Source organism: Pleurodeles waltl, chromosome 12, assembly GCF_031143425.1.
Source record: "Pleurodeles waltl isolate 20211129_DDA chromosome 12, aPleWal1.hap1.20221129, whole genome shotgun sequence".
Taxonomy (NCBI): domain Eukaryota; kingdom Metazoa; phylum Chordata; class Amphibia; order Caudata; family Salamandridae; genus Pleurodeles; species Pleurodeles waltl.
In genome coordinates this window covers 523,913,006-523,929,208 of record NC_090451.1, presented here as the reverse complement: position 1 = coordinate 523,929,208, position 16,203 = coordinate 523,913,006, and the positions used below count along the sequence as shown (strand labels likewise).

Genomic DNA, 16,203 nt, shown 5'->3' with positions numbered 1-16,203 from the left:
GACCAGTGGAATCAGTTGTCGGGGAGCTGGGAAGATCGAATTCGCCTATCCACTCATGCAATCAGATTTCTAACTTGGTGGTGCTCTCCAACCAATCTCCTAAAGGGGTTTCCATTCCGGGCTCAGCCTCCAACACAGACTATTGTGACAGATGCCTCTCTCCTCAGATGGACAGCGCATATGGATCACCTGCAAATACAAGGCCGATGGACACAGAAAGAATCTTTATACCACATCAATCTCCTAGAACTACGAGCGGTACACCTAGCTCTCAAGGCGTTCCTACCATCAATCACAGCAGACAACTTGCTGGTGCAGACAGACAATACCACCGCTATGTTCTATCCGAACAAACAGGGAAGTACCAGATCCAGAATCCTGTCTCAGGAATCCCAGACAATATGGTACGGGCTCCTAGCCAGGGAATTGAACATAGTGGCTACCCACCTTCCAGGGGTTCAGAACATGCAAGCGGATGCCCTCAGCAGAGTTCTAGAAGAGAACCACAAGTGGGTGTTCAACAAAGACGTCACTCAAGACATTTTCCGTTTGTGGGGCACACCTTTTATCGACCTATTCGCCACAGAGGAAAACAGGAAATGCTGTGACTTTGCCGCCAGGTTTTACCACCCAGAATCGCTGGGCAATGCTCTGTGGATAGACTGGTCCAACAAATTTCTGTACGCCTTTCCACCGATTCCGCTGATCCCAGCAGTCCTCAAACTGTTGATGACATCAGCCACAAGGATCCTCATTGCACCAGAGTGGCAGAGACAGTGGTGGTTCCCGGATCTGCTTCAGAGATCACTCAAGCCCCATCTCAGGCTACCCTGCAGACCGGTCCTCCTGATGAAGTTCGGTGGACAAATGAGTCATCCCAATCTCTCATCACTGAATTTGGCGGCATGGCTCCTGAGCTAGTCCAGTAAGGTCACCTAAACCTGCCACAGGATTGTATGGACATTTTAAAGGAGGCGAAGAGGCCGTCTACTCGTTCGGCGTACTCTTTCAAATGGAAAAGATTCTGCATCTGGTGTTCCTCTAAAGGGATAGATCCTACATCTTGCGAAGAAGACCTAATTCTCCCTTACTTGTTGCATCTGGCATGATCGGGCCTGCAGCTTTCTTCCATAAATGTACATTTGGCAGCTTTAACTGCTTATAGGAAGACTCCTTCACAGACCTCTTTCTTCAGAATTCCAGTGATAAGATTTTCTAGAGGGGATGAAGGTCTTTCCTCCAATTAGACGCCCTTCACCACCATGGGAACTTAATGTGGTCCTTTCAAGTTTAATGCAGCACCCATTTGAACCGATACACAAGGCATCCCTCAAACATCTCACTTGGAAGACAGCCTTTCTAGTAGCGATCACCTCAACACGTAGGGTCAGCGAAATCCAGGCCCTCTGAGCACACGAGCCTTACACAATATTTCATTCTTCCAAAGTAGTCTTACGAACACATCCAAAATTTCTACCTAAGGTCCTATCCGACTTCCACATTAACCAGTTGATTTCCTTGCCCACGTTCTTTCCAAACCCTTCCACCCCAGCTGAGAGGGCTCTCCATTCTCTAGATGTTAAGAGAGTATTGAAATTTTATCTAGATAAGACCAATCCTTTACGGAGAACTACATAACTGTTTGTTAATTAAGGATCTGTACGTACTGGCTTAGCCACCTCCCAAGCAATCCATAGCGAGATGGATAGTCCCTTGTATTTTATTGTTATCAACTAGCTAAGAAAACCTTACAGGGAAAGCCTAAAGCCCATTCCACCAGAGGAAAAGCAGCTACCACTGCTCTGTTGCGGAATGTTCCATTAGCAGAAATTTGTAAAGCTGCGACTAGGAGATCAGTTCACACCTTTACTAAACATTGTCTAGATTCGGATGCTAGAGCAGATGCTCCTGTAGGCCAGGCTTATCTTAGAAACCTTTTTGCTTGAGGACATATTCACGGATTACTCTAACTGCTCCTCCGCTGGTTTTGGGTTGAGCTTGGTACTCTATTCTATGCTTATGACTATACATGGAAATCCTCTACGAGAGAAGGTATAGTTTCTTACCTGTAACTCCAGTTCTCTCGTAGGGGTATTTCCATGATAGTCATAAGCAACCCTCCCTCCTCCCCGGTGGAGCAGTTAGATGTCTTGATTACGTTTATTCCTATTGTCAGCCAGTAACTACCTGCAAAAAGAACTGAGGTAATGCCCTCTCTAGGCATGATGGGGTACTGGAGGGCTGGCTGTTCTTAAAGGCACAGTATCCTTTTTCTTCATTACTAGTGGCCGCCTGTGGGCTACACTGTTCTGCACTCCTTAGAGGTTTTTGTGAAATAAAATAAGTTTTTGGAAGTAGTTAGTCTGAAAATTGGCTTTTATTTGCCAAGCATTTTAATGTTTTTACTTCAAGTCAATCTGAATGAAGAAGCTTGAACACTGTAGCCCTTCCTAGAGGCTGCATGGGAACATTCTTAATTGTCTTGGCAGGCCTTTCTGAAGTAAGGCGAACAGAGACACTTAAGAAGTGATATTGGAAAAAGTGCTCCGGGGTCCCTGCAGGCAGGTGGGAATTATTCTACGCTTATGACTATCATGGAAATACCCCTACGAGAGAACTGGAGTTACAGGTAAGAAACTATACCATTCAGGGGAAGGCTTTCCCTTGGGTACACGTGTTAACACAAGATGCTCTCCGTTACCAGAAGTGTTTGTATGACTGTGAGGAAACAATTGGGAATGATGGCACCATGCATGTCACTAATACCATATGTGAGGCTCCACATGAGACCCTTTCAAGAATGGTTACAAAGTCAGTGGTCACAAGCAACAGGGAGCCAAGAGGATCCAAGAGAGTTTGAGCTGGTGGAACCAAACACATACAACAGCAACAAGACCATTTATGAACACAGTTCCAATAGTGACCATTACTGGAGATGCCTCGCATATCTGATGGGTAGCACACATGGGAAAGCTCAATTTGAGAGAAATGTGGAATCCCAAAGAATCAGTTCAACATATAAACCTGCTGGAGTTAAATTAGCGTTCCTGACCTTAAAAGCCTTTCTACAACAGTTGTGGAACAACTCAGTGCAAATACAGACACACTAAAACAACATTGTTCTATCTAAATAAACAAGGGGGAACAAATTAGTTTCCCCTTTCAAGGATGACGCAACAGATATGGAAAAAAAGGCCATTCCAAGACGGATAACCGTAACTAATACATCTGCCAGGAGTGGGCAACATGTTAGCAGACAAGCTGAGCAAACAAGCGTCCATTTCACACGAATGGGAGCTGAAACATAGTTTTGGAGAAAGTGTTCCAAAGTTGGAACAAGAAAAACTCATTTGCATCTCCACAAAACAGAAAATGGCAGTACTTTGCGTCCAGACATCAATACCCTCAATCCATAGATAATTCACTGTTAGGCTTGTCAGAGAAATTTGCTTACTTTTTCCTCCCATACCACTTATCTCAAGCGATAAACCAGTGCAAGCAATTAAAAATGACTCATATTAAACACCATTGAGCCCAATGACATAGAATTTGGTCACCTAGGGCTTCCAGATAAGTACAAGGCTATTCTCTGAGAAGCAAGGAAAGCAACAATGAGGACATGCTACACAGGCAAATGGAAAAGATTCAGATATTGGTGCAACAAATACAACTTGCTTCAAAAGAGAAGAAACTACAATACTTGAATATTTGCTGGAAGAGGGACTAACTTATGCCTAGCTGCAATAGCAGCTTACACAAGAGGCTACATAGGAAGAAGTTTATTCCCAGCCCCAGTGATCGAAAGATTCTTGGAGGGGGCAAAAAAAAGATAGCATCACCCGGGAGTGCACAAACACCTACATGAAATCTCAGTGATATTCTCACAACTAATGAAGGAACCATTCGAACCAACACACAAAGCAGGTTTAAAATTCATAACTTTTAAAACTGCCTTTGTAACTGCAAAAGCATAGCTATGCAGAGTAAGTGATCTGCAGCACTCATAATACAGGAACCTTCTTTTCAAAGACATAAGGACAGTATAGTCTTAAGAACTAGTCCACAATTCCTGTCTAAGGCCCTCTCACATTTTCTCATAAGCCAGACTATCCAGGTACATAGTTTATTCCAAAAGCTCAATCATAGAGGGCTCTGCTCACTATGGATGCACGCAGAGGAATAATTTATTTAATAGAAAAAAACTAAGAATATTAGAAACGGGAAACAACTTTTTGTTTACTTTGGCAACAACAGTACAAGAGAGCCAGTTACATAGGGTACCATTGCAAGATGGATAATAGACTATCGATTTGTCAAAAGAAAGCTGGCATCCAGCTAGAAGGAAAGCCAGACTCCCCAAGGAAGACGGGAGGAACAATCTCCTTTATAGCAAACACACCATTGAACAATATTTTTATGGTGGCCGCATGCATTGATGTACCGATAAATAGAGAAGCACAGGTGGGACAAAGTTTTTAAAACTTGTTTACAAGTTCTATCTCATATTTAACCTAACTACCACAGTCAAGAAAACGTCTACAAAAAGATTGTACAGCATGCAAATCCATAAAAGATCCTCTAATTTAAACCTTAACTCTGTTGTGGTTAGCTGTGGCACAGAGCATTAAGGCCTAACCCAAAGCAAACAAGTGTGACACATTTATCACTACCAAAACAGCTAAGCCAGACGCAACACAATAAAATTCTGCTTCCAATGTAATAAAATACTAAAATTTTACTGAACAAGCAGACAAAAAACGACCGATCAGAGGAACCGGAGATGATTTATAGGAGTTAAATTTCTTTTTTTTTTAACGTAAAAAAACAAAGCTATCTGTGGATTATTTGGTCGCACTAGACCTGTGCTGTCTTTTAATTGTTGGTGGAGCGGGAATGGGTTAAATTTCTTGTGCTGCCCGTTAACAGTAACTTTGTAACATGTTCACTTTTTTCAGAAAGTTTAGCAATAACCTTATGTATTAAATGCATTTTTAATTGTTTGCACTAAACCTATACATGCAATATACATGAATGTTAGAATGCATTAAGGAAAAGATGTTGGAGTATGCTTTTATTTTCCAAATCCACCCCGGTGAGGCATAAAGGGATGGTGAGGAAGCATTTCATTTTAGTGCCCGGTACTGTTGGTATTCAGTGTTTGTTTGTCATGCAGGAGCGTTTCACAGGAGTTGTCAGAGACCATCCTCACTATGGTTGCGAATTGCAGTAACGTGATGAACAAAGCCAGGCAGCCACCTCCTGGAGTCATGCCCAAAGGCCGTCCACCCAGTACGAGTAGCTTGGATGCCATTTCTCCTGTACAGGTAATTTCAGACTTTAATGCCTCAACACTTGCATAATCATGAAATAAGTTTTCCTCTTGAAGATTGAAAGGGGGCTTGCAAAGTGAATTTGGTCTTCTGAAATGTAATAGATGTTCCTCTGCACGGTTTGCATCTTCGGCTAATTGAGATCTTGATAATGTCATTTTGTGAGAAATCTGTTAATCTATTTTCCCTCAAATTATGTGAAGGCTTTGAAGAGCTCAGTTTGACTCCGTTTTCTGTAACTAAGTTGCTATAAAAGCAATATGTATTAAAGTGCCCTCTTTTTGGCATGGTTACCCCCACTTTTGTGCCTGATGTCAGTATGTTTTTGACTCTGTTCACTGGGATCCTGCTAACCAGGACCCAGTGACTGTGCTCTCTCCCTCTATTTGGTTGCTGGGACTTTACACACTCCACATTTGGTATACTGGTGTCCCCATATAAGTCCCTAGTATATGGTACCCAGGGCATTGGGGCACCAGGGGTTCCCCATGGGATGCAGCATGTATTATGCCACCCATGGGAGCCCATCTAAAATGTCTGCAGGCCTGCGGGAAAAGATGCATGGACCCTTTCACTTCAGGTCACTGCACCAGGCCACTACAAGAGGGCAGGGTGCTGGTACCTGTGTTTGAGGACACCCCTGCATGAGCAGAGGTGCCCCCATGTATTCTAGCTCCATTGTCCAGGACTTCTGTGAGTGTAGGGAAGCTATTTTACCCGTTTACTAGACATAGGTCACTACCTATGGCCAGCTACATAATGGTAACTCTGAACCTGGGTGTAAGGAAATGCCTCCTTGGCATGGTTACCCCCCTTACTTTTTGCCTTTGCTGATGCCAAGTTATGATTTGAAAGTGTGCTGAGGCCTGCTAACCAGGCCCCAGCACCAGTGTTATTTCCCTAGCTTGTACTTTTGTTTCCACAATTGGCACACCCTGGCATCCAGGTAAGTCCCTTGTAACTGGTACCCCGGTACCAAGGGCCCTGATGCCAGGGAAGGTCTCTAAGGGCTGCAGCATGTCTTATGCCACCCCGGGGACCCCTCACTCAGCACACACACACTGCTTGCCAGCTTGTGTGTGCTAGTGGGGATATAAAGTCGACATGGCACTCTCCTCAGGGTGCCATGCCAACCTCCCTGCCTACAGGTATAGATCAGTCACCCCTCTAGCAGGCCTTACAGCCCTAAGGCAGGGTGCACTATACCATAGGTGAGGGTATAGGTGCACTATGCCTCTACAGTGTCTAAGCAAAACCTTAGACTTTGTAAGTGCAGGATAGCCATAAGAGTATATGGTCTGGGAGTCTGTCATGCACGAACTCCACAGCACCATAATGGCTACACTGAAAACTGTGACGTTTGGTATCGTACTTCTCAGCACAATAAATGCACACTGATGTCAGTGTACATTTTATTGTAACATACACCCCAGAGGGCACCTTAGAGGTGCCCCCTGAAAGCTTAACCGACTACCCGTGTAGGCTGACTAGTTTTAGCAGCCTGCCACTCACCAGACATGTTGCTGGCCTCATGGGGAGAGTGCCTTTGTCACTCTGTGGCTAGTAACAAAGCCTGTACTGGGTGGAGATGCTTCACACCTCCCCCTGCAGGAACTGTAACACCTGGCGGTGAGCTTCAAAGGCTCACCCCATTTGTTACAGCACCACAGAGCACTCCAGCTAGTGGAGTTGCCCACCCCCTCCGGCCACGGCCCCACTTTTGGCAGCAAGGCCGGAGGAGATAATGAGAAAAACAAGGAGGAGTCCCTAACCAAGTTCTACAAACAATGGAAAGAGAACAGCAGATACTTGGGTCTTAGCAATTATCCAACATGGTTATTGCATAGAATTTCTCAATTTCCCTCTAAACGTCCCACCGAAAACACACAATATGTCAAAGCAACACATAGATCTTCTACAAGTAGAGGTCCAAGCGTTGTTACAAAAACAAGCAATAGAATTAGTACCGATTCATCAGAAAGTAACAGGAGTTTACTCTCTGTACTTTCTCATACCCAAAAAAGACAAAACTGTAAGACCTATATTAGATCTCAGAACTTTAAATACCTACATCAAATCAGATCACTTTCACATGGTGACATTACAGGACGTAATCCCATTGCTCAAACTGCAAGACTATATGACACTAGACCTAAAGGATGCATACTTCCATATACCGATACATCCTTCACACAGAAAGTACCTAAGGTTTGTATTCCAAGGGGTACATTACCAATTCAAGGTGTTGCCATTTGGGATAACAACTGCGCCAAGAGTTTTTACAAAATGCCTGGCAGTAGTAGCTGCGCATATCAGAAGACAGCAGATACACGTGTTCCCATACCTAGACGATTGGCTAATCAAAACCAACACACGAAAACTGTGTTCACAGCACACAAAGTATGTTATTGAGACACTCCACAAACTAGGTTTCTCAATCAACTACACAAAGTCGCACATTCAGCCGTGCCAAACACAGCAGTACTTAGAGGCGACAATCGACGCAACAAAAGGGGTTGCCACTCCACGTCCACAAAGGGTACAAGCTTTTCACAAGGTAATACAAGCCATGTATCCAGAACAAAGAATACAGGTCAAGATGGTAATGAAACTACTAGGCATGATGTCCTCATGCATAGCTATTGTCCCAAACACCAGATTGTACATGCGGCCCTTACAACAGTGCCTAGCATCACAATGGTCACAGTCACAGGGTCAACTTCTAGATCTAGTGTTGATAGACCGCCAAACATACACCTCGTTTCTATGGTGGAACACTATAAATTTAAACCAAGGGCGGCCTTTCCAAGACCCAGTGCCTCAATACGTAATAACTACGGATGCCTCCATGATAGGATGGGGAGCTCATCTCAATCAACACAGCATCCAAGGACAATGGGACACTCCTCAAAGTCAATTTCACATAAATCACTTAGAACTACTGGCAATATTTCTAGCGCTAAAAGCATTTCAACCCATAATAAGCCAAAAAAACATCCTTGTCAAAACAGACAACATGACAACGATGTATTATCTGAACAAACAGGGAGGAACACACTCAACACAGTTGTGTCTCCTAGCACAAAAAATATGGTATTGGGCGATTCACAACCACATTCGCCTAATAGCACAGTTTATTCCAGGGATTCAGAATCAGTTAGCAGACAGTCTTTCTCTGGATCATCAACAGATCCACGAATGGGAGATTCACCCCCAAATACTAAACACTTACTTCCAAAGATGGGGAACACGACAAATAGACCTATTTGCAACAAAAGAAAACGCAAAATGCCAAAAATACGCATCCAGATACCCACAAGATCGGTCTCAGGGCAATGCGTTATGGATGAGTTGGTCAGGGATATTTGCATACGCTTTTCCCCCTCTCCCACTCCTTCCATATCTAGTAAACAAATTGAGTCAAAACAAACTCAAACTCATACTAATAGCACCAACTTGGGCAAGACAACCTTGGTTCACAACACTACTAGACCTCTCAGTAGTGCCTCATGTCAAACTACCAAACAAACCATATCTGTTAACTCAACACAAACAGATCAGATACCCAAATCCAGCATCGCTGAATCTAGCAATTTGGCTCCTGAAATCTTAGAATTCGGACACTTAGACCTTACACATGAATGTATGGAGGTCATAAAACAAGCTAGGAAACCAACCACTAGACATTGCTATGCAAATAAGTGGAAAAGATTTGTTTATGTACAGACTTCCATGTAGCAGCCTTACATATTTCAGAGATTAGAACATTATTAAAGAGGGCAGCCGTAGCCGCCTTCCCTCTTGTCGAATGCGCCTTAGGCCTAGCGAGTAGTTGTTCATTAGCCAATTGATATGCAGTAACAATACATGAAACTATCCATCTAGATATGGTTCGTTTTGAGGCTGCCTCGCCTGTTCTCAAATGACCATAATTTACAAATAAGTGGTTAGATTGTCTAATTAGTTTGTGTAGGAAGCTGGCTCTGTATGCACTATTTCAAAGTAAGGAATAGTATGCACAGAGTCCAAGGGTTCCCCTTAGAGGTAAGATAGTGGCAAAAAGAGATAATTCTAATGCTCTATTTTGTGGTAGTGTGGTCGAGCAGTAGGCTTATCAAAGGAGTAGTGTTAAGCATTTGTTGTACATACACAAGCAATAAATGAGGAACACACACTCAGACAATTCCAGGCCAATAGGTTTTTTAATAGAAAAATATATTTTCTTAGTTTATTTTAAGAACCACAGGTTCAAATTTTACATGTAATACTTTAAATGAAAGATATTGCAGGTAGTTAATTTAGGAACTTTGAATAATCAAATAGCATATATACTTTTCACATAAATCACATATAGCTATTTTAAAACTAGATAGTGCAATTTTCAACAGATCCTGGGGGGAGTAAGAGTTTGTTAGTTTTTGCAGGTAAGTAAACCACCTCAGGGGTTCAAGTTTGGGTCCAAAGTAGCCCACAGTTGGGGGTTCAGAGCAACCCCAAAGTTACCACACCAGCAGCTCAGGGCCGGTCAGGTGCAGAGGTCAATGGAGAAGGGGCTGCCCCGGTTCCAGTCTGCCAGCAGGTAAGTACCCGCGTCTTCAGAGGGCAGACCAGGGGGGTTTTGTAGGGCACCGGGGGGGGGGGGGGGGGGGGGGGGGGGACACAAGTCAGCACAGAAAGTACACCCTCAGCAGCACGGGGGCGGCCGGGTGCAGTGTGCAAACACCCCGTCGGGTTTTCAATAGGTTTCAATGGGAGACCAAGGGGTCTCTTCAGCGATGCAGGCAGGAAAGGGGGGGGGGGGGGCTCCTCGGGGTAGCCACCACCTGGGCAAGGGAGAGGGCCTCCTGGGGGGGTCTCCTGCACTGGAGTTCTGATCCTTCAGGTCCTGGGGGCTGCGGGTGCAGAGTCTTTACCAGGCGTCGGGATTTGAGGAGCAGGGAGTCGCGGTCAGGGGGAGCCTCGGGATTCCCTCTGCAGGCATCGCTGGGGGGGTTCGGGGGGGGGGAGGGACTCTGGCTACTCACGGTCTCGCAGTCGCCAGGGAGTCCTCCCTGAAGTGATTGCACCCGACGCCCCCGGCTCGACTTGTGGAGAACAGAGTAGCAAGTCTCACGCTTCCGGCGGGAAACGCAAGTTGTTTTAAAGTTGCTCCTTTGTAACAAAGTTGCAGTCTTGGGTGAACAGAGCCGCTGTCCTCAGGAGTTCTTGGTCCTTCTAGAGCAGGGCAGTCCTCTGAGGATACGGAGGTTGCTGGTACCTGGGGAAAGCGTCGCTAGAGCAGTGTCTTCAGAAAAAGGGGGGGGGGGGGGGGGGGAAGAGACAGGCCGGTAGAGCTGGGGCCAAAGCAGATGGTGTCTTCTTCTCTGCAGGGTTTTTCAGCTCAGCAGTCCTCTTCTGTAAGTTGCAGGAATCTGGTTTCCTAGGTTCTGGGGAGCCCCTAAATACTGAATTTAGGGGTGTGTTTAGCTCTGGGAGGGCAGTAGCCAATGGCTACTGTCCTTGAGGGTGGTTACACCCTCTTTGTGCCTCCTCCCTGAGGGGAGGGGGGCACATCCCTATTCCTATTGGGGGAATCCTCCTTCTACAAGATGGAGGATTTCTAAAAGTCAGTCACCTCAGCTCAGGACACCTTAGGGGCTGTCCTGACTGGCCAGTGACTCCTCCTTGTTTTTCTCATTATCTCTCCTGGACTTGCCGCCAAAAGTGGGGGCTGGGTCCAGGTGGCGGACATCTCCACTAGCTGGAGTGCCCTGGGGCATTGTAACACGAAGCTTGAGCCTTTGAAGCTCACTGCTAGGTGTTACAGTTCCTGCAGGGGGGAGGTGTGAAGCACCTCCACCCAGAGCAGGCTTTGTTTCTGTCCTCAGAGAGCACAAAGGCTCTCACCGCATGGGGTCAGAAACTCGTCTCTCAGCAGCAGGCTGGCAGAGACCAGTCAGTCCTGCACTGAACAATTGGGTAAAATACAGGGGGCATCTCTAAGATGCCCTCTGTGTGCATTTTTTTATAAATCCAACACTGGCATCAGTGTGGGGTTATTATTCTGAGAAGTTTGATGCCAAACTTCCCAGTATTCAGTGTAGCCATTATGGAGCTGTGGAGTTCGTTTTTGACAGACTCCCAGACCATATGATCTTATGGCTACCCTGCACTTACAATGTCTAAGGTTTTGCTTAGACACTGTAGGGGCATAGTGCTCATGCACCTATGCCCTCACCTGTGGTATAGTGCACCCTGCCTTAGGGCTGTAAGGCCTGCAAGAGGGGTGACTTACCTATGCCACAGGCAGTGTGAGGCTGGCATGGCACCCTGAGGGGAGTGCATTCAAACTTGTTATCTTAAAGTAGGTCAAGCTGTACTACGAACATTATTTCAAACAACTTCAACTCCTACAGGCTGAACCACCGCTTTTGGGGAGATAACTGCTTACTAGTCTATGCACAGCATGTGTATCTGCAGCTACACATGCCATCGAACGGAAAATGTCACTTACCCAGTGTACATCTGTTCGTGGCATTAGTCGCTGCAGATTCACATGCGCCCACCCGCCTCCCCGGGAGCCTGTCGCCGTTTAGAAGTTGATCTTGAACATTTGTAAATTTGTAAATATATTACTTTAAACTTCATTATGTACATACGTATTCACTCCATTGCATGGGCACTATTACTAGCATACACAACTCCTACCTCACCCTCTGCGGGGAAAACAATCTAAAATGGAGTCGAAGCCCATGCGCAATGGAGTTGAAATGGGAGGAGTCCCTCGGTCTCGTGACTCGAACAAAGACTTCTTCGGAGAAAAACAACTTGTAACACTCCGAGCCCAACACCAGATGGCGGGATGTGCACAGCATGTGAATCTGCAGCGACTAATGCCACGAACAGATGTACACTGGGTAAGTGACATTTTCCTTTTCGTGCATATTTCATACTTTATAGGAGTGTATTTTGTGTATGCTCCGGGGTCCCCGCACGAGGGCGGGAATATTCAATGTTTGACTTTGATGAGGATACCCCTGGAAGAGAACTAGGATTTACAGGTAAGTAACTTATCCTTTTCCCCCTCTCCCACTTATTCCATTTTTGGTCAACAAACTGCGTCAAAACAAACTCAAACTCGTACTTATAGCACCAAAGTGGGCACGCCAACCATGGTACACTGCTAGACCTGTCAATAGTACCACACGGCAAACTCCCAAACAGGCCAGACCTGCTGATGCAACACAAACAGCAGATCAGACACCGTAATCTAGCGATGCTTAATCTAGCAATCTGGCTCCTGAAATCTTAGTTTGGCTATCTAAACCTTAGACCAGAGTGTATGGAAGTCATTAAACAGGCAAGAAAAGCTACCACCAGACAGTGTTATGCGAACAAATGGAAAAGATTTGTTTTCTACTGTCAAAGCACATAACACCTTTTGGATGCTTCCATACAAGACATTGTAGGTTATTTACTCCACCTACAAAAAGCAAATCTGGCTTTTTCATCCATCAAAATACATCTCACAGCAATTTCTGCTTATTTGCTAAATAAACAGACCAAATCCCTATTTAGAATACCGGTCATTAAAGCCTTCATGGAGGGCCTAAAGCGAATCATACCTCCAAGAACTCCACCAGTACCCTTGTGGAATCTTAACATTGTACTTATACGACTCATGGGTCCACCATTTGAACCTGTGCACTCTTGTCAGATACAATTCTTAACCTGGAAAGTAGCATTTCTAGTAGCAATCACTTCATTACGAAGAGTTGGTGAAATACATGCTTTAACTATTTGTAAGAAGTTGGCTCTGTATGCACTATTTCAAAGTAAGAAATAGCATGCACAGAGTCCAAGGGTTCCCCTTACAGGTAAGATAGTGGCAAAAATAGATCATTCTAATGCTCTATTTTGTGGTAGTGTGGTCGAGCAGTAGGCTTATCAGAGGGTAGTGTTAAGCATTTGTTGTGTACACACAGGCAATAAATGAGGAACACCCACTCGAAGACAATTCCAGGCCAATAGGTTTTTATATAGACAAATATATTTTCTTAGTTTATTTTAATAACCACAGGTTCAAGATTTACAATCAATACTTCAAATGAAAGGTACTTCACTTAGGCATCATAGGAACTTTGAATCAAGAAAATAGCATGTACAGTTTTGGCAAAAATGGCAATAAGCTATTTTTAAACTAGAGACTGCAAATTTCAACAGTTCTTGGGGGAGGTAAGTGAACCACCTACAGGGTTCAAAGTTGGGTCCAAGGTAGCCCACCGTTGGAGGTTCAAGGCAGCCCCAAAGTTACCACACCAGCTGCTTAGGGCCGGTCAGGTGCAGAGGTCAAAGTGGTGCCCAAAACACATAGGCTTCAATGGAGAAGGGGGTGCCCCCGTTCCAGTCTGCCAGCAGGTAGGTACCCGCGACTTCGGAGGGCAGACCAGGGGGGTTTTGTAGGGCACTGGCGGGGGGACACAAGTCAGCACAAAAAGTACACCCTCAGCGGCATGGGGCGGCCGGGTGCAGAGTGCAAACAGGTGTTGGGTTTGCAATGGAGTTCAATGGGAGACCTGGGGGTCTCTTCAGTGAGGCAGACGGGGGGGTGGGGGGGGGGCTTCTCGGGGTAGCCGGCACCTGGGCAAGGGAGAGGGCCACCTGGGGGTCGCTCCTGCACTGGAGGTCATATCCTTCAGGTCCTGGGGGCTGCGGATGCAGTGTCTTTACCAGGCGTCGGGTTCTTAGAAGCAGGCAGTTGCGGTCAGGGGGAGCCTCTGGATTCCCTCTGCAGGCGTCGCTGGGGGGGCTCAGGGGGGTCAACTCTGGCTACTCACAGGGTCGCAGTCGCCGGGGAGTCCTCCCTGTAGTGTTGGTTCTCCGCAGGTCGAGCCGGGGGTGTCTGGTGCAGAGTGGAAAGTCTCACGCTTCCGGCGGGAAACGTGCAGTCCTTTAAAGTTTGTTTCTTTGTTGCAAAGTTGTTTCTTCTTTGGAGCAGAGCCGCTGTCCTCAGGAGTTCTTGGTCCTTTTAGATGCAGGGTAGTCCTCTGAGGCTTCAGAGGTCGCTGGACCCTGGGGAACGTGTCGCTGTTGCAGTTTTTCTTGAAGTGGGGATACGGGCCGGTAGGGCTGGGGCCAAAGCAGTTGGTATCTCCGTCTTCTCTGCAGGGCTTCAGGTCAGCAGTCCTCCTTCGTCTTCAGGTTGTAGGAATCTATCTTGCTAGGTTCTGGGAGCCCCTAAATACTCAATTTAGGGGTGTGTTTAGGTCTGGGGGGTTAGTAGCCAATGGCTACTAGCCCTGAGAATGGCTACACTCTTTGTGCCTCCTTTGTGCCTCCTCCCTGGTAAAGACACTGCACCCGCAGCCCCCACGACCTGAAGGATCCGACCTCCAGTGCAGGAGCGTCCCCCCAGGTGGCCCTCTCCCTTGCCCAGGTGGTGGCTACCCCGAGGAGCCCCCCCCTTGCCTGTCTGCATCGCTGAAGAGACCCCTTGGTCCCCCATTGATTTCTATTGTGAACCAGAAACCTGTTTGCACAACTGGAACCGGGGCACCCCCATTCTCCATTGAAGCCTATGTGTTTTGGGCACCACTTTGACCTCTGTACCTGACCGGCCCTGAGCTGCTAGTGTGTGGTAACTTTGGGGTGGCTCTGAACCCCCAACGGTGGGCTACCTTGGACCCAAACTTGAACCCCGTAGGTGGTTTACTTATCTGCAAAAACTAAAACACTTACGTCCCCAGGAACTGTTGAAAATTGCACTGTCTAGTTTTAAAATAGCTATATGTCATTTATGTGAAAACTGTATGCTATTTTGCTAATTCAACGTTCCTAAAGTTCCTACCTGAAATACCTTTCATTTGAAGTTTTACTTGTAAATCTTGAACCTGTGGTTCTTAAAATAAACTAAGAAAATATATTTTTCTACACAAAAACCTATTGGCCTGGAATTGTCTCCGAGTGTGTTCCTCATTTATTGCATGTGTATGTTCAACAAATGCTTAACACTACTCCTCTGATAAGCCTATTGCCCGACCACACTACCATAAAATAGAGCATTAGAATAATCTCTTTTTGCCACTATCTTACCTCTAAGGGGAACCCTTGGACTCTCTGCATGCTATTTCTTACTTTGAAATAGTACATACAGAGCCAACTTCCTACACCGGATAAAACAAAGCCATTGTCAAGTTGACTGGGTGCCCCTAAATGGACAATACTGTTTAGCTCAAACTGCCCAGGATCCATGAAGTCTCCCCAGTAAACTCCATGAAACGGCTAGTGTCTAAGCTGAAAAAGCTATCCCATCATCTTTACAACCAAGAATGGTGTCACCATCATCCCAAACTGCCCCTGTACTCAAGGAGTGGCTCTACTCCTGACCTTCTGCCTTCGGATTTCTGTTGCGATCTGAACTTCAATCCATTATCTAGGGTATCCTCATTGGCTGAAGGTTGTCTCCCTAATTCCGGTACTATTGGTTTCTGCTATGTTACTGCTCAGTACTGAATAGATCACTGGTTTAAGTTGTGCTCCAGATCCTCTTGCTCTGGCCAGTAGACCGTTTGTGCACATTGCTGCCCACAAAAATCTGTACCGTTAACTTTTTCCATGAGTGGCACTCGTACTCCTAAAAGAATCTTCGAAGAACACCTAGTGTTTCGTCATGCTAGCCAGCAACTGCCCCAAATGTAGTCCCCAGTCACTTCTGGACTCCACTTGATTGGATCACTGGTAACTAGAGTCCCTCCAAGTGGCCATCATAAAGTTGGTCTGTAAGTACCTTTGTACTCCATCTTGCATGAGTTGGATTCTGTTGGAGAAGTGAGTTTTTGTGGCAGAGAAGATGGTACAATTCTCATGGTTTTGTGCAGGTAGTAAATCTGACTTC

General features: G+C 45.8%; 1 protein-coding gene across 1 annotated transcript in view; it reads left to right on the top strand.

The window, feature by feature from the left end:
- CNOT1 (CCR4-NOT transcription complex subunit 1) overlaps nucleotides 1–16,203 on the top strand; it is a 1,177,977-nt gene that overhangs the window by 585,079 nt on the left and 576,695 nt on the right. The window contains exon 17 of the mRNA XM_069215998.1: nucleotides 5,174–5,324. Coding sequence (XP_069072099.1) covers nucleotides 5,174–5,324 — 151 coding nt within the window. The remainder of the gene's footprint in view (nucleotides 1–5,173; nucleotides 5,325–16,203) is intronic.